This window comes from Anser brachyrhynchus, assembly GCF_964034855.1.
Source record: "Anser brachyrhynchus genome assembly, chromosome: Z".
Lineage (NCBI taxonomy): Eukaryota > Metazoa > Chordata > Aves > Anseriformes > Anatidae > Anser > Anser brachyrhynchus.
In genome coordinates, this window is record NC_137697.1 from 16,333,532 (window position 1) to 16,357,597 (window position 24,066).

General features: G+C 39.7%; 2 protein-coding genes across 5 annotated transcripts in view; one reads left to right on the forward strand and one right to left on the reverse strand.

The window, feature by feature from the left end:
• The window catches only part of ERCC8 (ERCC excision repair 8, CSA ubiquitin ligase complex subunit), a 34,708-nt gene extending 20,904 nt beyond the window's left edge, over positions 1-13,804 (reverse strand). For 2 of the 4 annotated variants that reach the window (XR_013943554.1, XM_080574106.1), the window contains exons 1-7: positions 13,593-13,804; positions 12,006-12,101; positions 11,764-11,865; positions 5,997-6,120; positions 4,273-4,354; positions 3,586-3,654; positions 1,994-2,060 (exon numbers count right to left, since the gene is read on the reverse strand). Coding sequence is in view for 3 of the 4 variants with exons in the window: in XM_080574106.1 (XP_080430232.1) it covers positions 1,994-2,060; positions 3,586-3,654; positions 4,273-4,354; positions 5,997-6,120; positions 11,764-11,865; positions 12,006-12,101; positions 13,593-13,669 (617 nt within the window). In the remaining variant the exon portion in view is untranslated. Of the gene's footprint in view, positions 1-1,993; positions 2,061-3,585; positions 3,655-4,272; positions 4,355-5,002; positions 5,104-5,996; positions 6,123-9,366; positions 9,546-11,763; positions 11,866-12,005; positions 12,102-13,592 lie in introns of those variants that run through there. The other 2 variants (XM_080574107.1, XM_080574108.1) reach the window with 2 other exon arrangements.
• NDUFAF2 (NADH:ubiquinone oxidoreductase complex assembly factor 2) overlaps positions 13,780-24,066 on the forward strand; it is a 60,073-nt gene continuing 49,786 nt past the window's right edge. Inside the window, exon 1 of the mRNA XM_080574109.1 lies at positions 13,780-14,011. Coding sequence (XP_080430235.1) covers positions 13,885-14,011 — 127 coding nt within the window. The 5' untranslated portion in view covers positions 13,780-13,884. The remainder of the gene's footprint in view (positions 14,012-24,066) is intronic.

Sequence of the window (24,066 nt, forward strand, 5' to 3'; positions counted from 1 at the left end):
TTCCCCTCAAATTAACCATTCTCTTTGATTAAAACAACCTAAAACAGAGATCACTTTTCACCCCAGCTAAACAAAGACAACTGCAAGGACAGTACAACCAAACTGCTTCTTAGATAAGCCATCCTCTACCTGAAGTAAAACATGCCTTTTCCTTTGCATTCTCAAGTTAGATCTGCGCACTAATAGTGAAAACACATATAGTAGATATATACTGACAGACCAAAACAAAAACAACCATCTATAAGATTATTCCACATCTGTTCTGCACCTGACAAAGCTAATGTTTAAATTTTTAATGTAAAAGCATGCTCTTCTGTGCTCCCATCCACTAGAGACTGGTTCTGTTTACTTCCAAGAGGTATTCCAAGTGAACAAGCTAACACATTAGTCTGCTGCAAACAGATATTGTAGGACCGTAAATACAGGTCATTGAAGTTTGAGCTTATCATAAAGTGAGCAACCAATTGCAGGTAGTTCACTGAAATATTCTTGACAAGGGCATATGAAGAGATTCGTTAGTACAAAAGCCTGTCATCCAGTTTTGATGATGCAGTGTCTATTGGCTAATCTTCTCAAACCATTTCTAATGAGAAAGAAAGAACTTATCATCTCTAGTGCCTGAAACTGAAGAGAATGGAAAACATCCAGAAAACATCTCTTCTCTGACTATTCCAGTCTCCTGGCAGAACTATAGAAGTGCCTAGCATCATTTAGAGAAATTTAAAACATGTTACATAGGCAAGTCACATAAATATATATACACACAGTATATAGTATAATATTTTTTCCCTCCCTGAAGTGATGACAAGCAAACATACAATTGCCTAGGAAAATAGTTACATTGGATAAATAAGATCAGTCTAGATTCTCCTTTTAGCAGTACTGGTCATTTTCTCCTCTCTATATTTTCATTACTTCAGTGTTGACAAGTCTTATCCATATTTGTCTTGGCAGGCAGAAAGACTGCATTATGTTATTAGGAAATAGTAGTCCAACAATAGTAGTAAATCAAGAAATGAAGCCAGGAGAAACATATTTAACATACAATTACCATAAGGCAACATAACAAGATAGGTAGATGCAGTTTATAGTTATGTGACTTTGAAGCAAATTGCTTTTGGATATGTCAACAAATCAATATTTAATAAATATCAAAAATTGCTACTCTTTGTGTGATGGAAAGACAACGCAACAGTTTTTCATTTGCTAAAACAAAATCACACTGTTAAAAAATTTCCCAACTCTTTTGAGCCTTCTAAAAGCACAGCAGCACAAAGGCACACCAAGGGCACATAACCCCGTCATTGAAATGAATTGTGCAGACTTGAATTCTGAAGTTGAATTATTCAAATTTCACTCTCAATTTAAAAAACAAAAGCAAAACCAGCCATTTCTCTCTATAGTTCGAAAGGAAAAAAACTTGCCATTCAAAAAACTGAGTAATGACAGAAAAATCAAATCTCACAGTTTCAAAAGCTATAGGAAAGCCAAGAATATCTTTTACATTGGAAATTACTGGAATGAAAAAAATGGTCTGAGATTATCAACATACAATTCATACAGACTGAATTATTGAAGCTGGGAATTATTTCACCTAACCTACCTGCACTATTTGACATAACTGACCATGATTAACCAGGATGGTATTGTGAGCTAAACATGTGTTACTTTGTTATAAAACAGATTAGCAACATGCATAACATTACACAGTATGAAGTGAGCATTTCTATAGTGCTATATAATTTGCCTGTAACTTTAAATGCTACTACTATTTCCAAAACTCTGTACAATCTTCCCATAAAATAAGCATAATTTGGATAGCTCTTCAGGCTGCTTTTCTGGGGTAAGATCTACAAAAATTAAAATAAGTTAAAGCAAACAATGAAGACTAACTTTCAAAGTGCATGTGAATTGTAAAGTACATGCACAATATATACATCAAATTTTGTCATCAGACTTTTTATTGTATGTAACAGTAGAGCATCATCTCTACCTTGCTGTTGCCAAAATATATTCATGACGTGGAGACCAAGACACTGCCAGTATTTCTTGTCTGTGACCTTTAAACAGTAAAAAAAAGCTTATATTATATTCTAGGAAAATATTTATACACACTATTTTACATAAATGACTAAAAATAAACCAAATGATTAATTCTATAAAACAGACCAATCCAGAACAATAATCTAAATTGCCTAAATTGTAACATATATTTGGATTTTGTGAAAACAAATTATTTTGAGCTAGAGATAATTCCCCTTTCCTCTTGCTCATGTGGGACTGCAATGAGCTGAATTTGAGGCATGGAGTATTACATATCTATATCTTTTGATAACAAAGATGGTTTTATATGTGCAAAATACAATATAAAACAGCACAGCTGTTGAGACTACTTTAAATATCATTATTAAATTGTAGCACTAATGTTCTCAAATGCAGAAGAAACATTACTTCAGTTTTTCAGCAAGTTTTTACAAAATATTTAACAAAAAATACGCTTATCCTATAAAGCTTTATTCAGCTTACCCTTTAACATTCTGCTCTTGAATTTGGGGGTAACCTTTATTATGTTCCAGATATTAAGACAAATGTCTTAGTGGTAACATGCCCAGTGCAACTTAGCAGCAAGTAATATATATATAAACTTTACAACTTTGAAAGTTTCAAAAACTTTAAACAAATACAGACAATAGGAAGTCTGGGTCAACCTAAATGCAAAGATTGTAACTAAACTTCACATAATAATATAAACACACTCCTGAAAAATAAAGTCATAAAAATACATTTTTGCTATGCAGTTTAGAGCTATGTGAACCACCTTGATTCTGGTGCATTAGCTGGCTTTCAATTACTTGACCTTATATATAAATTCTCATCCCTTAAAAAGTAAACACTAGGAAAATAAGGGATTGTAGAAAAAGTTCTGAATATTACTTGATTTTACTATAACCTCCTAAATACAATGGGAATTTCTTATAAAACATCCACATACCTGCTATTAAACAGTGCTTTGTAGCAAAATAACACTAGACAATAAGGGCAAATTCTTATTAAGTGCAAGAAGTAATACATTACAGAATAAGAAAAAGCTATGGCTTACTAAACTAGGTAAATACGAGGGATTAGATGTTTTTCTTCTAGAGTAAGTAGTATCTTACATTTTATTGATACCGCTAAAAAAATATGCAAGCATCTCTACAGGATATTTTGTTAAAAACAGTGACTTTTTTGCTCTATAAAACAAAAACGCCCCAAAAAAACAGAATCCCCGATATTGAATTTATGTGAATACAAAAACAATGCTAACACTTAACCATGTAATAATTAGTAATCACTATTGATTAGATCATGAAAGTGTCCCAACATTTGTAATAACTATTCATTAATTAATATTTGTATTCTCCAATTCATTACCACTAGACTAACACCCAGAAGAATCTTTTTCACTGTGCAACTTTCACAACTGGCACTAAATACATTAGTCATGTTACTTACAAAGAATACATTGTATACAATGTTTCTTTATAGGGCCTAGTTAACTCAAAGTAGTTATTGTTTAACATTTATGTTTCAGACTAAAAGTACCCTGCAGAATGTGAGAACAGGATCCAGACTTCAAGTCACAGAGCTGTACTTTGGGGCTTTTGGTACCAACTGTAAACAAGAGAAACAAAAGACAGCTGAAAAAATACCATAATTTGAAAGAACAACAACAATCTTTGCAGTAAGAAAGAAATAGAAGAAAATTTTAGCTGCCTAACTGTTCATTTAATGAGAGTAACCAGCTCTGTAACATTTACATTTTTAGTGCAAGTACATTTACTATCTAACAAGTAACATGTAGAATCTGGGGGCAAACAAGACAGTACTCATACAACTTAAGAATTAAAAATACGATCTCTTCTTTAAATATTTTTGGGCTAAACAGATAAAATTGTTTAGTTGGAAGCAATACAAACTCAACCACTTAAATGACTTATTCTGTTAGGTTTTAATAATCTCTAGAAGCTACTTATGTACTTAAAGGTAACTTAGCTGTAACTAGGAATTTTCATCTAGAAGGTGAATGGAATGATGTATTATTCCAGAAGAACAAATGAGAATTCTCATCAACACCATTCAACCAACTGAAATGTTTTTTTTTCAAAAATGTATTTTTTATGAAGACTGAAATTATGTAAGAATGTCAGGAGGCGAAAAAGTTATGAATATTACTTGCTTTTTACTACAACCTCCTAAATATAGGGAATTTGTTAAAAAACATCCACATACCTGCTACTAAACAGTGCTTTGTAGCAACTGAAGACATGTGATGGCTATAGACTGTTCCCTCAAAGTGAAATACATCTGCAGGCTGATAATAAAAAGATTAAATTAATCAGACTGTAAATACGTTATCAGAATGTAAATCCTCACAAGTAAGTATTTTTCGAGTCACAGCTACAAATTAGACTAAAAAACACTACTATTTGCACACTAACAATAACTCCCCTAGTTAGAAATCCAATCATGCAAACATTGCTAAGTAAGAAAGTCTGCTTACAACACTAGACAACTATGCCAGAGCTGGGAGGAGACCCAGAAGAAAGTCCAAGGAAACTGGCTGATCAGAAACATGAATTCAGAGGATTTATGGATTATCATAAATTAAAAGTAAGCAAAGAAAAAAGAGCAAAAAAGAAAGCTGTAACATGGAGAAAAAGTCAACAAGAAGGAGGTACTCAGCCTAGATCTAAAAGCCCCTTGTCAATGCACAAACGTTGCATGCTAACTTACATTCCTAAAAATAATTTATATTTATAAAAACAAACAAAAAACCCACATAATTAGCCACTTTGTCAGTGTTAAAAATTAATGACATATAATATTGGCTTTAATAATCAGTACAATGAATTTCAGGTATCATTGCTTTTGTCGTCTAAGTCTAAAATACTGTATAGAAAAAAACTAATCTTCACACTAAGTTGTTTGTGTTTAGTGGAAGAACAGGTCAATCAATTACCTTCATGTGAACTTGTAAGTGATGCTCACAAAACCACCTGGAAAATGAACTGAACTCTGCATTTAGGAGGAGATTTAGTGTCTGCAAACATATCTTCACACCTCACAAAAAAAAAGTCTGTCATCCTAGGAACATAACTTAAACTTTTTTAAATTTTTCATTCTTTCACTGTGCATTGAAACAACATTCAAATACCACCAGTGTAAATCCATTAATATATGAATACTGGAAGCACAGTAAACTGCTCCACAGAATTCATTGTTCAACAGTTAGGTGCTAGGATTAATGAGTCCACCTAAAAGCCTACAAAAACTGTTATCTTTAATAAAGTCAGTTACATTGGTTAGCATTTTCTTAGTGGCTTCTCTCATTCTCCATCAATTTTTAGGAAAAGTATCTGTAGTATTTGCAACAACAGACTTTTGGACTTAATGACCCAGCGAGTTCATTACAACCCTATGTGACTATCGCTCTCCATATAAAACACTTTGTCCTCTTTATTTCTAAATATCAAGAAGATCAGTCCTTCAAAAGCAGTATTTGTACCTTGGTTACTTAAATAATTAGCCCTGCTGTACACTGCTGTTGCTACACAACACAACCAAATAAACTGGAGAGGGGAGGAGGAGGAGAGGGGAAGATGGGCAGAGCAATCCAAGAGAATGAGCTACACCTTCAGACCAGTGGACAAACTTATGTAGCATAAATAAACTAGCTGTATTCCTGTTCACAGCAAAAACAGAAAGGAACTGTCCCAAGGGCTCCATGCTCTCATACAGTTTGAGCACTCAGGTCTTCAGAAACAGGCAGCTACACACCAATGAATGCATGAATGCCAGAACCATGCTACCCTGATGCCGTACCCACAGTTCTAACAACTGGCTGTTTTTCATCCTTCTAAATGCCCTCTCCTGTTGAGCTCTGGGTGAACTGCAGATATGAAATGAGTGACATGTATAAAAAGAAGCCTGAAGCTGCAGAAATTTTTTCTTACTTGTAAAGTATTAGTATCCCAAATTTTCAAGGTTTTATCAAATGAGCTGGATGTAAACATGCCAGTATCATGAGGATACCACTGGACTGTCTCCACACTGAATCTATGTCCATCAGGATGGCTCCTAAAATGAAGTAAAACATTCCAGTTGGTTAGTGTCTTGGTAATTCACTTATTATACCTAAGTTTTCAAGACAAACCAGTTATTTTTGTGTCTCAAATTTCAATCAACCAGTATAAATTGCCTAACAAGAGTCCTTATTTCAGCAATGTAGGGATCATTTACCTTTTCAAAATATGCTATCCGTAGCATACCTTAAATTAAGATCTAAGATTAAGTCTAAGGCATAAAAGGCATTAATGTCTTTTGAAATTTTTCAATTTTTATGCTTAAAAATCTAATGTTTAACGTTAGGGCCTAACACTACAAACATCCCACTACTACATCCCACTGGCTTAAAACAAGATCCATTGAAAAAGACAATCAAATAAATGGTTCATAAAATTCATGATTATTAGCTAATAATTACAGCTAAAGAGTTATTGGAAATTCAGGTATACTAAAGTCACCAGACAGCAGTAGATAAGTTACTGAGAGTTAATTTTTTTTGCATTCACAAATACAAAAGGAGGAATGATATGAAACTTTCAACTCAACAATGCATAGTAACAAAACGTAATCTAATTAATAATACATTAACAGTGCTGGGAAGAAGGGACACCAGAGCCAATCTTTTTACAGCTCCAGGATATGATTCAACCAGACAGACTCTGAACAGGACAGGCAGTTCCACATACCTGCTAGGCCACTCATATCTGAGCTGCATCCACAGGGATTCAGCTTCAGGGCCCAATACCATGCTCCCAGGTTCAGAAGCACCATACTGTTGTGGGTTAACCCTGGTAGCTAAGCACCACCAGAACTGCTTGCTCAGTCACTCGCTCTCCCCAAGTGGGATGGGAGAGAGAATTGGAAGGGCAAAATGAGAAAACTCGTGGGTTGAGATAAGAGACAGTCTAGTAACCCAAAAGAAAGAAGCAACTGAACAAAAAGAACTAACAACAAAAAAATGAGTAGTGCAAAAGCCATTGCTCGCCACAAACTGGCCGATGAACAGGCAGTCCCTAGGCAACAGCAGCCCCTGAAAAACTACTCCCCCACACCTGCCCCAAGTCCGCATGACTTTATATGATATGGAACACCCCTTTGGTCACCTCAAATCAAGAGTGCAGGCTGCATTCCCTCCCAGCCTCTCATCCGGCCCCAACCTATTCGCCGAGGGAGCGCAGTGAAAAACAGTGAAAACCTGGATGCTATGCAAGTCCTGTTCGATGACAGCAAAGACACCGGTGTGCTATCAACACTGTTTTGGTCGCAAATCTAAAACACAGCATCAGGCAAGCTACTATGAAGAAAAATAACTCTATCCCAGTTGGACCCAGTACACATGCAAAAGCAGTCCAACTGGCTCTTTCTGGAGCTAGTGAAGGGCTCACAGGATTTCTTCACTCCAACTCTTATCTGTATATTGTTCTTTCAAGTCTCCTGGCCTCCAAAGTGACAACTATTGCCTGGGTATCGTTGTGTAAATACAGATCCAGATCTTCTGTATAGATCTGGCACTACACCTAAGCTGATAAACATTTCTGTTTACTTAGGTTGCTAGAAAGCACAGAAGGTATCTGAATGTCTTTAAATAGAGTCAGCCTGAAGCCAGCACTGACAATACTAAGAACTATTGAGCAACTATTGAGCTCAGTTTAATAACTCCTCATTGGTTATCTCTAAGCCATAACCCTACAAGAGCCTGTTACCTTGTGCTTAGTCTACCCTTATTTTGGGCACCTATTCTAGAGGGGACCAGGGTAAATATCTTCAGTACCTGTAGCGCCAGCAAACTAAGCCTGACTCAGTGTGAACTTACTCCTGCAGAGGCATTTGTACACACCATGCAGAAAAATATCAATTCACTGCGCAGAAAAAATAAATAAATAAATAAATAAATAAATAAATAAATTCGTGGAACTAATTATGCTGGTGCAGTAAATACAAGTGTACAGCCCTGGACTGTGTTCAGTACTGCACCAAAACAGTCGGTTCTCCCATATTCCCTCTTGAGTAGCTCTGCAGAAATCATCTCTGTCTGGCCAGGCTTAGTCATGGCCACGTGCCATTCCACTTGGCTTCATCTCTCGAGGCATTGTAAGCTTCTAGTTCATTCTAAATGCAGTATTTTTCCCCATTACTCAGGATATCCCAACCTTTGCTACAAAAGAAAAATACAGAAATAATTCTACAGATGGTAATGTCACTATCATAAATCTTGGATAGGTTTCAAATAGAGGAGAAGACCTACACAAACTATGTATTATCTACAAGCTGGTACTGTTCAGTTGCTCTCAAGTGTCAGTTTTTGCTACATCACAGCACCAACTGTACGAAACCAGGTAAAAGCTCAGTGTGTTGATGCCCAGCAGAGCAAGGAAAAACGTAAAAATTTCTTTTTTATTCTGAAGATAGCCCCTCATTCTAGATAGGAAACATTGGTTATCTTGCAGTCCACTGTCTGGAATTATCTCCTCTAATGGTCTAAACTGCTTTACCCTCAGCTAGCCCACGTCAGAATCTATTAAGAAATAGCTTCAAAGGGCATGTAACGAGAGCTTATTCTTTAAGCAAATTTCATACTAGAGTTGCCTTGTGCCCTGCAAACTTGGAGCACAGACAAACCTTTGCAATACGTAATTATCATATGTTTCAAAGATAGGAGCCAGATAGTCAGATGGGAAGTATTTCTCACTGGTAATTATAAATTCATTTATGATGTCATGAAGTCTGCATGAATGGTATTCTAATATCTGAAGCTGTATCTGTAGCTAATTAGCTACAGTAAGTACTTAAGACATACCAGAAAGCTACACAAATACTTGGAATAAATAATTTGAGGCAAAAACCCTGCTATGTTTACTTTAAGAAATAATAACAACAACCCCATCATTTAGAACACTGTGCTACATACACTTAGATTTGCTACTATGAATTAAACTTCTGTACAAGCGATGAGAAATAAAAGACAAATCTACCCAAACAAACACCTGCTCAAGAAACAGACTGCCAACTTGCTGTACTCATAAACATATTTTTTAAGTATGGTATGCTTCAACGTACCAGACTGAGAAGTAAAAAATGGCTTGATTTTAGCACAGATTTATATTTTTTTTTGCTGTGTGTTATTAGCACATATTTCTTCAGTTTGCCGTGTTTCAAAATTTATTTTAGTTTTGGGATTCAGGGATATATAGTCATTACTTGTTCTTAATTACAATTTTAATTTATTTTGTTCAAGAAATCCCAGCCATCTACACTTACCAAATACAGCTTACTTGCAGTAGATTCTGTTCCTACCCATTTGTTTTGATGTAAGTTCTACAAGTCCTTTTTCTTTCTTATGGTCCAAGATACCAATCCGGGACTCTGTATCTGTTACAAATATGTTCCACTCTTGCTGATCTATTCATGAAGCTCTTAGACCTCAACTAATCTGAAGACTAGAGAAAAATAAGAGAAAAATGTAGCTACTGACTTTTTTACAGAGTTGGATAGATCTTGTTGTTACCCTCAGATAAAGTTCTAGCCTATGGGAAAACCTTAATATCTAAGCACAAGGAAAAAACAGCTTTTGCTAGAGGACAAAGCCAATAACGGACAAATTTATACTGTCTGCAGGGAAGGTCTTACACCAATTGAAGTTTTGATTTTTTTTTACTGATTATACAAGCATTATGGTAGTACCCAGTCTTCAGAATAATATGTCCAACTTTTGTTAGTAATGCATCTGTCCTCATTCAAACATGTTCTTAAGAAGTTCTGCATTAATTACTACTAGACCTGATGAACTTAAAATAGCTACTTGTAAAGCTGGGAGCAGAGAGGGGAAATTTGACACTGTTCCCCTTGATATCCTTGTCTCTAACTGGCAGAGACATGGATTTGATGGATGGACCACTCAGTGGGTAAGGAATTGGCTGGATGGTCGCATCAAAGAGTTGGGGTCAATGGCTCAATGTCCAGGTGGAAATCAGTGATGAGTGGTGTCAGTATTGGGTCACTAATGGTCAGTACTGGGATGGGCACTATTTAACATCTTTGTTGGTGACATGGACAGTGGGATTGAGTGCACCCTCACCAAGTTTGCTGATGACACCAAGCTGTGTGGTGCAGTCAACATGCTGGAGGGAAGGGATGCCATCCTGAGGGACCTGGGCAGGCTTGAGAGGTGAGCTTGTGTGAACCTCGTGAGGTTCAACAAGGCCAAGCGCAAGGTCCTGCATTTGGGCAGAGGCAATCCCAAGCAGAAACACAGGCTGGGTGGAGAATGGATAGAGAGAAGCCCTGAGGTGAAGGACCTGGGGGTGCTGGTTGACAAGAAGTTCAACAGAAGCTGGCAATGTGCACCTGCAGACCAGAAAGCCAACTGTATCCTGGGCTGCATTAAAAGAAGCATGGTCGGCAGGGCAAGGGAGGTGATTCTGCCCCTCTGCTCTGGTCTCATGACACCTCACCTAGAGAACTGTGTTCAGCTCTGGGGACAGCACAAGAAGGACACGGAAGTATTAGAACAAGTCCAGAGGAGGCCCTCGAGGATGATCAAAGTCCTGGAGCACCTCCCCTGTGAGGGTAGGCTGAGGGAGTTGGGGTTGTTCAGCCTGGAGAAGAGAAGGCTCTGGGGAGACCTTGCAGTGGCCTTCCAGTACCTAAAGGGGGCTTACAGGAAAGCTGAGGAGGGACTCTTGGTCAGGGAGTGGAGTGATGGGTCAAAGAATAATGGCTTTAAACTGAAAAAGAGGGCACATTTAGATTAGATCTAAGGAAGAAATTCTTTACCATGAATGTGGTGAGGCACTGGCACAGGCTGCCCAGAGAAGCTGTGGATGCCCCATCCCTGGAGGTGCTCAAGGCCAGGCTGGATGGGGCTTTGGGCAGCCTGGTCTGGTGGGAGGTGTCCCTGCCCATGGCAGGGGGGCTGGAACTGGATGGTCTTTGAGGTCACTTCCAATACAAACTATTCTGTGATTCTAACTAAAACCCACAACTGTAAATATTTTTTTTTCCAATTAGCTGAACAAGTTATGCAAAGGTTATTTTTCCTTTCCTTAAACACATAATTATTCCAAGATGCATATATGTTTTTTAATTCAAGAAATATTTCTACAACAGTCATGAAGTGATCGCCTCATGGGTGATAGCATAAAGTCAGCAGATTTTAATATAAACTAGTAAGAAATCTCAAGGGTGAAGAATTGTGACATAGAAGAGGATTTTTTTTCTTACTGTCAAAATATGAGACTGGAGTACTATCTCTGACCATGGTCTACATCAACGCAAACCTCTCTACTTTAGTTTCTATTTGAGCACAATTAATCCTCTCCATTTTAACTTTCAAACTACCAGAGATGTGATCAAACAGTATCAACAATGAATCACTGCACATGCATAGTAGCTCTTAGAACCCAAAAACTAACAAACAAACAAACAAAACCCAACAATCCCAATACTTAGTAAACCACATAAATTGTCACAATGTTTCTTGCTTTTTTTTCCCTGTATGCCAAAAACATAAACCACAATCTACTCCTCAAAGATTTCTGGCACTATTTTCATGTCTTCTATAGCCTAGAAATAAGAAAGCACATTAACCTGTAAATTTAGTGCTAGTAACTCAACATATATCACTATGAACTTTTACAAGAATTTCTGAGTACATACCTTCCCACGGAACAAAGTGCTTTACATGTGTAACTTGGTTTTCTGCTCAGGTTTTCAAGGTCATAAAGTACAATAACACCATCGGAACCACCTGATAACATGCTGAAAGGGTAAATAAAGCAGTCAAGTTACACGTATGATCTTAATTTGATCAATTAAGTTCAGAAATAAAATAATTTGGTATTACCAAAAGACAGTGAAGTGCTTAAAAACATTTTTACCAAACTAAAGTACATACTTACTATCTTCCCTCAACAGGCTCAATATCAAGGCTGTTAATACCATTCCCATGTATTCTTTCCACATCTCTATCTTTATTTAATTCCAAACTGAGAACCCTTAAAAAAAAAAGAAGAAAAACAGAGATGAACAATAAGAACAACAGATCTTTAAAATGTTACTATGTAGTTACAAACAGCTAAAATCATATTTTCACCCCTCCTAAATGCATCTAACCCGTTCCCATATTTTTTCTTTTTTCCCCAAAATTAGACTTGCAGACACAATACAATGCTGGAAATAAGACTTGAAAATTTGACAGAAAAAGTATGTGTTGTTTGGAAGGTAAGATGGAAGTACATATGTAAAACAGGCTCAAAGGAATACCAAAGCCGCACTTAGGGTCAACATACGAAGCATTAGAACAGGAATGTAGTTTAACAATACAACATAGGGTAAACATTACAAAATATTTGTCACAGCTGCAACAAATATTAGTTACTTAGAAGCTTTATTATGTGCCATCGCTCCTACTTGGAACTATGGACACCTAGTGGACAGATTTGTTTAGTTTAACAAATTACAGTATTTCCTCTCATGGCACAATCTTTGGGTGTTATGTTTTCTGCAGCATCAAATAAAAAGCACACCCTCCACATGGTGAAGCTTCCCTGAAACATTTTGGAGCTGTGATTAGTATTTTCTAATATTTTCTGTGAGAAACTTAAAATGTTACAGGCAGACCCCTGACAGCATGCCTATAGACATGCTTCAAAAGCATTAAGTTCTTTAAGCCCTTTTAAAATACAGGAAGCAACACAATTATGCTAGAATTTTGACATGTACAAGATAGTTAATTAAACACTTTTGAGCTCAAGACTGAATTTTAGTGAAGGGGTTTTATCCCTTCAAGAAATGTTTTAAAGCATGTGACTTGAAAAGGTAGTTACAAACGCCATCTGCTGAAGACTATAGAAGATTTTTTTCAAAACCAAAATGAAAACGTTTGGGGAGGAAAGAAAAAAAAAGTTAGGTAAATGGTTGTTTGAGTTACGTAAAATCTGCACGCTGTGCTTCCTTCTCAGCGCTGAATGACACGTGAAGGGAGAGAAAGCACACGTTTTGTAAAGATACACAAGAGAAACGAGCTTCGTGAATTGCAGCATTTCCACCATTTACAGTTTATTTTCCTTTACAGCGATAGAGCCACAGAAGTCCAAGCGGAGAGGAACAGATGGGTAAATCCGCAGCACAAATCCTCCCAGCTGTGAGGGTGCCGTGAGGGTGCTGTGAGGAACTGAGCCGAGGTTGGCCCTACCGGATTTATCTTTGAAATACAGCCGCGAAACTTATTCCCCGATCAAACGTTATCGCGATATTCCAAGGAGCCCCGACGAGCCCCTCTGTCCCGTCACCGCTCCTCCGCTGGCCCCAGCGCTGCCGACGGGCAGCGGCGAGCACAACACACGTGAGGGCCCCGCGGGCTCTCAGCGGGCTCTCAGCGGGCTCTCAGCGGGCTCTCAGCGGCCTCTCAGCGGCCTCTCAGCGGGCTCTCAGCGGCCTCTCAGCGGGCTCCCCGGCCCCGTCCCCGTCCCCCCGGGCCCCGCTACCTCCGGGTGGCCTCGGCGCGGCGCAGCCGCAGCGGGTCGTCGAGCCCGGCCTGGCGGCCCGACAGGAACCCCAACATGGCGGCCAAGCGGCGACACCCGCCGCCGATCCGCCATCTTGGTCCCGGGCTGGCCGGGGTTGCCCGGGGGCGGGCGGGCCTCCGCCAATGGCGAGCGCCGTTGCTGGCATGCCCGCCTCCGACTCTAGGGGCGGGGCGGAGGGTGGCGGCGGGGCTGTGTGGTGGCGGCTGGTGGCCGTTGGGGGCCGTTGGTGGCCGTTAGCGGCCGCCCCGCCATGAGCCAGGCCCGTCAGGCGCTGCGGGCCCTGCGCCTGCGGATGTTCGGTCCCGGCAAGGAGCTGGCGGGCACCGACCAGTTCGGCAACAAGTACTACCGCGTGCCCGAGCACGAGTCCCGCGCAGGTAGGCAGGGCAGGGCCGTTACCCGCTGCCCCCGGGCGGGCCCGCGCGGCGTGTGGGGAGCGCAGCGGGTGTCTGTCCGGGCGGCTGTTGTAGGGCGAGGAGGAGGTGGAGCCCGTTATCCAGGGGTTTTAGAGCGCGGCTGCCAGCCTGCAGCGGGGAGGTAGCCTGCGAGGGGGCTCTTCTCATTACTTCTGAACTCTTTTAAAAGTGCATTCCTGCGTGTGTCCTCGCTGCACTTCTGAGGAAAAACGTTTTTCTCTGCTTCTGTCTGTATTTGAGGAACCTAGGTGTGCTTATAGCACGTCCTTACATCGTTCTCAATGCTGCACAACCATGCGTAACTAACTGAAGGTGTCACCCCTGAAGTTGTGTGAGTGAGTGTACGCACCACGATGTTTTACAGTTATGTTTTCATTCCCTGCACAGGCTAATTTATCTGCTTGCTGTACTCCATATATTTTGCATGGTCAATTCAATCAGAACACCCCAAGGCTGTGGAGGCTCATTCTATGTGGTGTTCTTCAGAGTAAAAGCAGAGAAGTAGGAGCAGAAGCAGAAGGTCTGAGGCTGTGCAGTCACTGAAGTCAGTGCCCTTCCTGAAATGCAGGGGGTAGGGAGGGCACACATCATCCCTTCAGATACATGTAATGTCTTCTGGAGTAGTGGTGCCTTCCAAGTAGTTCCTTGACTTGTTTTGCTGTACAGCTTCCTGAAGAACTCGTGGTGACTTAAAGCAGGTCTGCTTGAACAAGTATTTGGGAAAATGATGTGAATGCCCTTTTGTCAGCAATGATTCCTCTGGGTTAATACAGCAACGTAACAATCCCAGGCTTCGTGTGTCTTGCTTTTGGTCTTCTCACTACTGGGGCTTATTGTGACTTTGAGGAGTATACAAAAGTACTTTAAGGAAAGCAGTCTATATTGTGCACAGCTTTGTATTAAGGTTTAGAGGGCTTCTTAGATCCCAGGTGGAGGTTCACCAGCATAAAAACTTCCCTTACTCAGAAAGCGTTCCTCTTTATGCGGAAGGGAAAGAGAGACAAAAAAGAATCTATGAGTATCAGAGGGGTAGATACAGAGTTTACGGCAACCGAAAGGGAGAGATTTCTTCTCCCTATTTTCTTTCTCACTGCTGCTAACTTTTCACTGTTATTTATTTGACCTTTCTGCAGAAAACTTTAATAGAAAAATGATTTAAAATGACTTGATGAAGAATAAGCTGCAGGCTAGAGCTGGCACGGAAGAGAGAATGAAGGTGATGAGCTGTTAGACAGGGTAAGGTTATACAAGTTGTCTTGAAACAGAGTCAAGAGCTATCATGTTTACAGTCATACCATACAAACTTCTTTACCATGTTTACTTCAGTTTTCCTCGACTTTCTATTAGAAAGTTTGCTGTTAAGCTCTTTTCTACTTCCCATGATCAAACCCAGTTAAATGGATATTGCTTGAGAGAAATCAGGAATTTTAAAACAATATTAAAAAACAGGCGAGGAATAAATATCTGGCAAGGGGCTAATGTTTATTCACTCTTGCCATGCTTCTCTTCTATTTTTAGAATGAAAGTAAGGGAAGGGTTATAATTTTGCTCCACAAACTGAAATTTGGATTACTCAAAATCGATACCACATCTTTCATACATGTCTTAATTCACAGACAGACAGTTCTCTCTTTTTGTCCTTTTTATGTAACTACAGTACAGGAGAGTGCACATGGGAAAATATTACTAGATGTTTATGTGAAAATATTTTTGATAATTCTGTTTTATATTTGTCTCACTGATGAATGCTTACAGGTCACTAATTTTGGCTTTAGATGATCTAAAAAAATCCGTCATCAGGAGCAGAATGAAAGAATTCAGAATGAAGTAAGCAAGAATTCCCCGCTCAAAGAAGTGGTGGTGGAACTTTTTCATGAATGCGTTTATACTTTGCTTTTTGTTCTGTTGATTTGTTCTGTATTATACTAACTGATGGAACTCACTGTTAAAATCTGACACACTTGACCATAGTATATGGGTTATAACAATTATTATGGAGGGAGGAAACAAGTAGAATGAAAACAGTATGCTTTAAGAAAATGGCCTTCAATACATTCAGAAAGTGGGTAGAAGAGATTCTGTGAATATCTAAGAAGAGTATAGGTGAAAAGGTGTGTAGGACAACTCATAACTCCTCCAGCTGTTAAGGTCCCAGTACACGTTACCCTGCTGTGGATGGAGGCTTGGAAGCACAGCAATAAATTAATGTGGCCAAATCATGGATTTTTAGTGACCTCAAAAAGACAAAACCCTCCATGAATCCGGTTAACTGTCTTGGGTGCTGGAGAAATGGATGAACAAATAATAACTGTTACATATATTCACAGGATAATGAGTGAAAACTGACATAAAGTTGTTGGTTTTACGAGATATGTTCTTAATCAGAATTGTTTTCTAAGTTGATATTGCTGTGGTGTTTTTTTAGAACATTTTGTATGTAAAATCTAACTGTGAATTATGAATTTGCTGTGTGTCAGAAATGTTGCCCTGTAAAACATGGATGATGGGGAAGGAAATTTATTTTAGTCTACAGAAACTAAAATGTGTACATGCAGAAATTTTCTGAAGCTCCATTTTCAAAGAAGTTAGGAATTTAGGTGTGGAGGATAAATGTATCCAAGTGCTCTTTTTGTGTTGAAGAACATTTTTTGTTGTACATGAAGATAACAGAAAATGTTTTTATAAATAGATTAACATGAAAAGGAGGACTGAGGAGAATCTCCGTCCTTTACTGAATGCGGGGAGAAACTTAGTGATGAGAGATGAGGAAAAGGCTGAGGTGCTTAATACCTTCTTTGTGTCTTCAGTGGCAAGACTAGTTGTTATCTGGATACCCAGTACCCTGAGCTGGTGGAAGGGGATCGGGAGCATAATGTGGCCCTCATAATCCACGAGGAAATGGTTGGCGACCTGCTACAGCACTTAGATGTACGCAAGTCGATGGGGCTGGATGGGATCCACCCAAGGGTGCTGAGAGAACTGGCAGAGGAGCTTGCCAAGCCGCTTTCCATCATTTAGCGGCAGTCCTGGCTATCAAGGGAGGTCCCAGTCGACTGGTGGCTAGCAAACGTGACGCCCATCTACAAGAAGGGCCGGAGGGTAGACCCGGGGAACTATAGGCCTGTTAGTTTGACGTCAGTGCCAGGGAAGCTCATGGAACAGATTATCTCGAGTATCATCACGTGGCACTTGCAGGGCAACCAGGCGATCAGGCCCAGTCAGCATGGGTTTATGAAGGGCAGGTCATGCTTGATGAACCTGATCTCCTTCTGTGACAAAGTGACGCGCTTAATGGATGAGGGAAAGGCTGTGGATGTGGTCTACCTTGACATCAGTAAGGCTTTTGACACCGTTTCCCACAACATTCTCCTCAAGAAGCTGGCTGCTCTTGGCTTGGACTGGTGTACGCTTTGTTGGGGTAAAAACTGGCTGGGTAGCCAGGCCCAAAGAGTTGTGGTGAATGGAGTCAAATCCAGTTGGAGGCTGGTAACCAGTGGAGCCCCCCAGGGCTCAGTGCTGGGGCCAGTTCTCTTTAATATCTTTATCGATGATCTGCATGAGGGGATTGAGTGCACCCTCAGTAAGTTTGCAGACGACACCAAGTTAGGTGCATGTGTCGATCTGCTCGAGGGTAGGAAGGCTCTGCAGGAGGATCTGGATAGGCTGGACCGATGGGCTGAGGCCAGCTGTATGAAGTTCAACAAGGCCAAGTGCCGGGTCCTGCACCTGGGGCACAACAACCCCAAGCAGAGCTACAGGCTGGGAGATGAGTGGTTGGAAAGCTGCCTGGCCAAGAAGGACCTGGGAGTATTGGTTGATAGTTGGCTGAATATGAGCCAGCAGTGTGCTCAGGTGGCCAAGAAGGCCAACAGCATCCTGGCTTGCATAAGAAGCAGTGTGGCCAGCAGGTCTAGGGAGGTGATTGTCCCCCTGTACTCGGCTCTGGTGAGGCCGCACCTCGAGTACTGTGTTCAGTTTTGGGCCCCTCGCTACAAGAAGGACGTCGAGGTGCTCGAGAGAGTCCAGAGAAGGGCGACGAGGCTGGTGAGGGGTCTGGAGAACAAGTCTTACGAGGAGCGGCTGAGGGAGCTGGGATTGTTCAGCCTGGAGAAGAGGAGGCTCAGGGGCGACCTTATCGCTCTCTACAGGTACCTTAAAGGAGGCTGTAGCGAGGTGGGGGTTGGTCTATTCTCCCACGTGCCTGGTGACAGGACAAGGGGGAATGGGCTAAAGTTGCGACAGGGGAGGTTTAGGTTGGATGTTAGGAAGAACTTCTTTACTGAAAGGGTTGTTAGGCATTGGAATAGGCTGCCCAGAGAAGTGGTTGAGTCGCCATCCCTGGAGGTCTTTAAGAGATGTTTAGATGTAGAGCTTAGTGATATGGTTTAGTGGAGGTCTTGTTAGTGTTAGGTCAGAGGTTGGATTGGGTGATCTTGGAGGTCTCTTCCAACCTAGATGATTCTGTGATATATAGCACATATCTTGTGGGGAATGGGAACGGCACTGAAAATAAAATTAATTCTGGAGCAAATATTGTAGAAAGACTCGGTTGTTGTGTACAGGTTCCACTGTGAGATCCCTTCAGGGTGTCTGTGTCATGCTGTTGAGTTTTAGCCCCAACGGGCGGCTCTGTACCATGCACCTGCTCTCTCACTCTCCCCAGGTTGCATGGTGAAGAGAATCAGAAAGGTAATGGTGTGAGAACTCATAGGCTGACACAAAGATGGCTGTAAAAAGCAAAAAAAGGTAAAGCAAGGCCCACATGCGCAAGCAATACAGAATGGGGAATTCATTCATTACTTCCCATCTGTAACCAAGTGTTCAGCCACTCCCAGGAAAGCAGGGCTTGTCATGCACAATGGTTTCTTGGGAAGACAAACGGCATCACTTCAAATTCCCCTCCTTCTTCCTTTTTTAACCCCAGTTTTTACTGCTGATCACAGCACCACACAGTGTGGGACATCCCTCTGGCCATCCTGGGCCAGCTGTCCTGGCTGTGTCCCCTCCCAGCTCCTGGGGCACCCCGTCTCCTCGCTGGCAGGGCAGCACGAGGAGCTGAAACGTCCTGGGCTCTGTGCAAGTATTGCTCTGCAACAGCTAATGCATTGGTGTGTTATCACCACTATTTCCATCAACATACAAGCCTCTAGGAAGGAAATTAACTCTATCCCAGCCAAAACCACGACACATGCTTTTTTGTGCTCCAGATTTGGAGAGACTAAATAGCTCTAGCACAGTGCTGGGCCTAATGTGCTCTATGCCTTTGTACAGTACCTGACCAAATAAGCTTCTTGTAGAAGGAGAGTGCAAAACAGACAGCTGCTGCTTTCTCTTTAGTTTCCTGTGCTTGGTAGGTCTGCTGGGTCCCAGACCTGGGGCTGGACTTTGTTTCAGACAAACAGAGAGGTTCTACCTTGAACTGGAAGTGAGGATGGACTGTTTATAGTAGTATCCATCAATCTAAAAGCTAGCTGCCAACTTTCTTGTGGCCTGTGCCGATGTCTCATGGAAGTTAGAATAGAAATACATGGAGGCTATGATACAAATAATTTACATTTAATTTCTTTTGGTTGTTCTCTCCTAGACACAGTCCTAGGTCCAGGACTCTCTTGAACCTTGGGGCTCTGTCTACCATTAGTAAGGAGTGGTTGTAGCAGATCAGTGCATCTCAGTACTTGGTGTTGACTTCCCTTGTACCTCAGTTCAGATGCAGTGGGACTGACGGTACGTTGTGTGGTATTTTTCAGGGACTTTTATTTTAATGTAGGAAGAAACTCATCTTCTAAGGAGAGTCCAACCTTCAACACTATGGTGAAGGAGGTTTGTTTTGAAGAAAAAATGACTCTCTTTTTAATAACATTATATAGTTTTTTTTGCCTTTTTTTTTAAAGAAGATTACTCTTAAATGATGACAATGATTAAGTATTACAACTGCATTGTGCTTGTCATGAGATGAGCATCCAGCATAACTCATTAACTCTGAGATAACTCTTCAGATGCCAGTCCTGAAAGCAGATACAGTAGAAGCTGGGAGTAGACAACTGGGTAGTGGTGATTGATGACTCATTTTGGTATTTCAGACAAGTATTTCACTAAAAAGACTAAATTTATCAATGTGATGCATTTATTTTTCTTATTGTATAACACACTACCATGGCATTGCTACATGATGAATTGTTTTTGCTGCAGAATATGCAGTGATTCTTAAAATGTTCATATATATTAATTACAAAACAAATTCTTCAGTTTATATTGACAACAATTTTTTTTGTAGGAAATAACCAATTTCATTTTCCATTGAAAAAGTTTATAGAGGCTCTTTCTGCATTTTTATTGATAGTGGTATAAAGAGTCACTGAATATTTAAGATCAGGTATATATTTTTTATCTTTTCTGAAGGCTGATTAATGACCAGTTTATATTTAACCTTTTTGTGTCATCTGTTGTAGGGACTAGTAGTTAAAATGAGCATTCCATAAAATAACAGCCATGTGCAAGTTTTTATAACAGTCGATTATCAACGAGAGATTAGTTTCTGTAAATGCTTATGTATCAGTGCTAAAAGCATGGATCATTAGTTTTAAAGATCCCTGTAGAAAACAGTAGACTAAGGTTAAACTTGGCTTGGAGTTGCATTGTGCCGGGAATAGCTGGAAAAGGCCTGAATTGTACCTAAGTTTTTATGTCTTGCATAAACTGCACATTAGGGGGCATATGTGGCCTGAGCTTGTGACGATCTGAGCTTTTAATATGGAAGCTGACACACAAGACAAGTTTCTCAGTATTCTTGTAAATTCTATCTAAAACAATAGTGGCAATGTTTCTGTGGGAAACATTTCTGCATGTGGAATACCATCTTAACTTCACATTGAAAGTGTTTTTTCCGAGGAATTGTTTTTCACAATAAAACAGAAATGTACAAATAAGAAAGAATCTGTACAGGAAAAGAAATAATTGCTCAATTGTGGGAAACATATAGGATGTCCTGACTTTAATAGAAATATGTACATGTATAAAACAGTCCTGATGGGATTAAAGGAATCCTGTATGATTGTTTTTGTTGCTGCTTATATTTTTTTCTCTTCTGCTTTAGATAGTGGTCTGTTGCCTTCCTGTGCATCAGAAGCATAGAGCAGAATTTCTACTACTTTTTTTTTTCAGAATTCTCTATCAAATAAATCTTCTGCTGAAGGCTAGAGGGAAACATTCCTGTAATGTTTTGTAATGAACAGGATAGAGTGGAAGGAACAATGTCTCATCTCTAAAGCTTGTCTTCTGAGGTTAAAGTTAATGCTTTTCTTTTGAATATTACGTTTCTTGCTAACAGAAATGAAATCCGAGGAAGAGGCAGAAATTGATTCTGATGGTACGAAGCATTTGCAAACTGATTATTGAATATTACTGGTGTACATCCAAAAAGAAGTTCTTTAAGCTAATTTTTCAAGTAGAAAGTTACAGGTTTGTCCAGATGGTGGCAACCGTTGTTTCAGAAACAACCCTTATTGGAAACTCACGGAATTGAGCTTTCAATTGAGACTGCATAACAGGAACATAGCTCTAAAATAATTGTGTATATGTGTATTTGTACAGAAATAAAACTTGCATTGCAGACTGCCAGCTTCTAGGACAGTAATTCTGGAATGACAAAACAGCTTTTCAGTCTGGGTGATACATTATGCTGCAAAGCAATTACACTGTGAAGAGCTTACTGCAGATTATAAAAGCATTAATATTTTAAAAACAGTGTTTGGGTGCAGTGATATGTTTTTCTGTCAGCTGCCAGAAGTGAATTGACAACAGGCATGGTATGTTAATCTTGCCGACTTGAAAACCACAAATAGCAATAAGTAGTCCTATGCACAAGCAGTAACTTGGCCGGGTTGGATCTCTGGTATGTACATTGATATTTTACTGAGATGCTGATTTAGTTGAATATGCTTGCCAGTGTTTAGTTTTATATGCTGAACATTTGTTACTTTTAATTATTCTGGTTTTGGTTTGAGAGCCTGTTTTCATACTTGCAGAGTGTGTGTTATTTTTTGTTTGTTTGTTTGGCCAAAAGTAAAAATGCATTTCTTGTGTTAATAACTTTCTCTTTTTATATATAGAGAAAGAAACAGTGGAGTACTAGGCAGATAAATGTTTTTAATATCTATAAAAATCTTAGCTGATGTTGTTAGTCACACTGTCTTAAACAGCTGCCACCTGCAGTGTTCTAAAAACAGCCCTTCTGTTGGTTGTTACGAACATGTTTCTCTAGACATATTTTTTCTAAGAGTTAAAATAACTATAGGGTACTTGTGCTGACTTGTTGAAGTTGCTTGCACTTTGTTTTCCTATCTGTATAATTCAAAGTAGCATGACTCACCACTACATCACTCCACTCACTGTGAGTTAGCACAGGTGAGCCTGTTTTGAGTCCAAAGTGTCAGGAAAAGGCAGCTGTCCCAAGAATAGAAGTAACGCTTTTGTTGCTATCCTGTGAAAAAGTCAGCAGCCTTGCCCATATTTCATCCTTGGAAAATGTTCACTACAGAGATACGAGTTTGTTGCAAACATGATCATCATATCATTCATGATTGTCATCATATTATCGTATCCACTTTATGGCATGAGTCTGTCACTTCTAGATTACTGGGGGAAAAAAAAGGAGAATTTGACTTATTTTCCTTGAGAAGAAAGAGGAAAAAAAACGATAAGAAAAATCACTCTGTATAAAGCTCTAGGGTTTGAAATTGTATTCATAAACTACAGAACAGATCTAATGTACAGCAGAGACTTGAAGTGTATCTAGCTCATATAGGAAACGTTTTTCTAATATCCCTGTTTAATTTTATTACTTATATGAATCTGGGTGAACAAAATTATAAATACTGTCCAAATGCTTTGTTCATTTTGATAGTCATGTGAAAATTTTTGATGTGCACATCTGCCGGTAGCTTATTTGGTATATCCATTTATAGGATATAGTGGTTTATTACTGTGAAATAGGACTAGGAAGAAAATTAGAAAAAAGTGGAGGGGCTATATTATTGTTTTTTAAAAAGGAAAAGATAGAATAGAAAGAGTAAAGAACTGAAGAAGAGAGTGCAGATGAGAAATCACAGTAAAAGAGAGGTTAAGTAAAAGGAGCTGAGGAAGGCTGGCATGCTACCCTGTGGGCCACTGTAACCTTTTTGGTTTCTCCTGAAGAATAGAGAAGGTGGTAAGGAATTAGGTTTGACTTCTGCTTTGTACAATAAGTTTTTTGTATTCTTTATAGATCATAAAAATACCAAATAAAGTTTCTGTCATAAGAGGCTTGATAGTTTTAAGGTCAGATTTACAGAGATACAAATGGCTTTACGTTGAGGGGAGGGAAGAATCATTTTCACGTTCTGCCTCTGGGTACAGGAGTTGCATAAAGAAGAAAAAAGACTTAAAGATGAGCATGACAAGCTGAAGAAATGGAAACAATGAAATAGGGAGGTAAAATCTCAACTTCCAGATGTCCTGTGTTTATGGCCATGTGCGTATAAAACAAGAGGTGTTACCATTCTTCACTTGAAGTGAAGGACTAATGTCCCTAACTTCTTTAGTCTAGATGATCTAAAAGGGAATCAAGAGGAACTGCAGTCAGTATGAAGTTTGAGTCTGGTCAGGAAAAGTCAAAGAATGGATGAATTCTGACAGATGTCTGGCAGGTAGTGACTAATGCTGTAGGAGTTAGGATATGCCACAAGCCTTGGAACTCATGAAGCATGTGGACCTACTGACATTTTGTACCTGTAAGAGGGATATTGAACTTGCGTTAGGGCAGGGATGGGGGAAGAAAAGCTGGCCCACCGATCTACTACCAGAAAGGTAGAATGATAACATCATACAGGAGAATGACCACTGCAGACTTCAATTTTGGTGTTGAAAGCTGGTCATATTGAGTCACTGTTACTCAGAAAGACAGTGAAAATGTGTCAGTGAGAATGGCATCACCTCAGCCAAAATGTTTTTGATTGTTATGGTTAATATAGAGAATGGGG